The sequence below is a fragment of the Octopus bimaculoides genome, chromosome 16, assembly GCF_001194135.2.
Source record: "Octopus bimaculoides isolate UCB-OBI-ISO-001 chromosome 16, ASM119413v2, whole genome shotgun sequence".
In the NCBI taxonomy this organism is placed as follows: Eukaryota; Metazoa; Mollusca; class Cephalopoda; order Octopoda; family Octopodidae; genus Octopus; species Octopus bimaculoides.
The window spans coordinates 30,624,389-30,625,575 of NC_068996.1; the positions used below are offsets into that span (position 1 = coordinate 30,624,389).

General features: G+C 31.1%; 1 protein-coding gene across 1 annotated transcript in view; it reads left to right on the forward strand.

Moving 5' to 3' along the window:
• LOC106871429 (Golgi resident protein GCP60) overlaps positions 1-1,187 on the forward strand; it is a 60,155-nt gene that overhangs the window by 21,439 nt on the left and 37,529 nt on the right. The window contains exon 3 of the mRNA XM_014917879.2: positions 490-631. Coding sequence (XP_014773365.1) covers positions 490-631 — 142 coding nt within the window. The remainder of the gene's footprint in view (positions 1-489; positions 632-1,187) is intronic.

The window sequence follows — 1,187 nt, forward strand, 5'->3', positions numbered from 1 at the left end:
ATATATAGTGAAAAGTGGTTAGAAATTTCTGTACAAATTGTGTTTTATCACCAAGAAATGGGTTAAAATGCACAATAACATTAAGAAAATTATTGTAATAAATTTAAACAACTTAAAGGGAAAAAACCAATTGTAATATTTCATCTATTCTGGTTGTGGATTTATCAAATGAAAATAGTTATAGTGATTGAAATATAAATGGTTGTGATTCTTGTAGTTGGACAGAGAACTTAGGTATCAGGTTCCAAGACAAAGAATGAACGGATAAGGTATGTGCACACACACACACACACACACACATAGATGATAGATAGAGAGAGAGAGAGAGAGAGAGAGTGTAATGAGTGATTAAATATCTATCTTTTGCCTGTATATTTCTGTCTGTGTTTATGTTCCATCTTTTCATCCATACACCTGTCCATCCCTCTCTTCTTTCCTCTATCTCCAACTATATATGTATTTCTCATCGGGAATCCTATTTCCCTTCAGATAAACAAGGCAAAGCTGTGCATCTCACTTACAAGGACAAACTCAAATTAGTTGCTTATACAAAACAGGCAGCACATGGGCGATGTGAAACCGAAGCCTTCCCTGATGTTGGATTTTTGGATGTTGTCGGGAGTGATCGAAGGTGAGTATTGATCAAAATATGGATGTGTGTGTAATATCTAAAGAAATGGATATATATAATTTACATATTAAATTTTGATTTGTGTTTATATAGTTATGTGTGTGTTTATAATTATATGTATGTATTTATAATTATATGCATATTTATTTATATATATATGTATCTATTAATATATATATATATATATCTTAATCTTAATATATAAATCTGAAATTGTGTGTTTGTGTGAAGCCTTTTTGAAAGTTTATAGAAATCCACATTTTCCACTTTTTCGTAAAAATTTTTACATCAATGGAATTTTTTCGATGTGAACTTTCCAGTGCAGTAATTAGATTTTTAAAATTCCGTTTACTTTGTGTGATTTAAGGGAGATTTGGCTGTTGTTTCTAGCAACTTTTATATTTCATCCCTTCTACCTGGAACGCCATTCTTACACACGCGCTCAACATAAAAATATAGAGAGTAAGAGTGGGAGAGGGAGAGAGAGAGAAAGTGATACATACAACGTCATAGATTAAACTTTCATCTCAGTATTCTTTACCTATTTTTCATAACA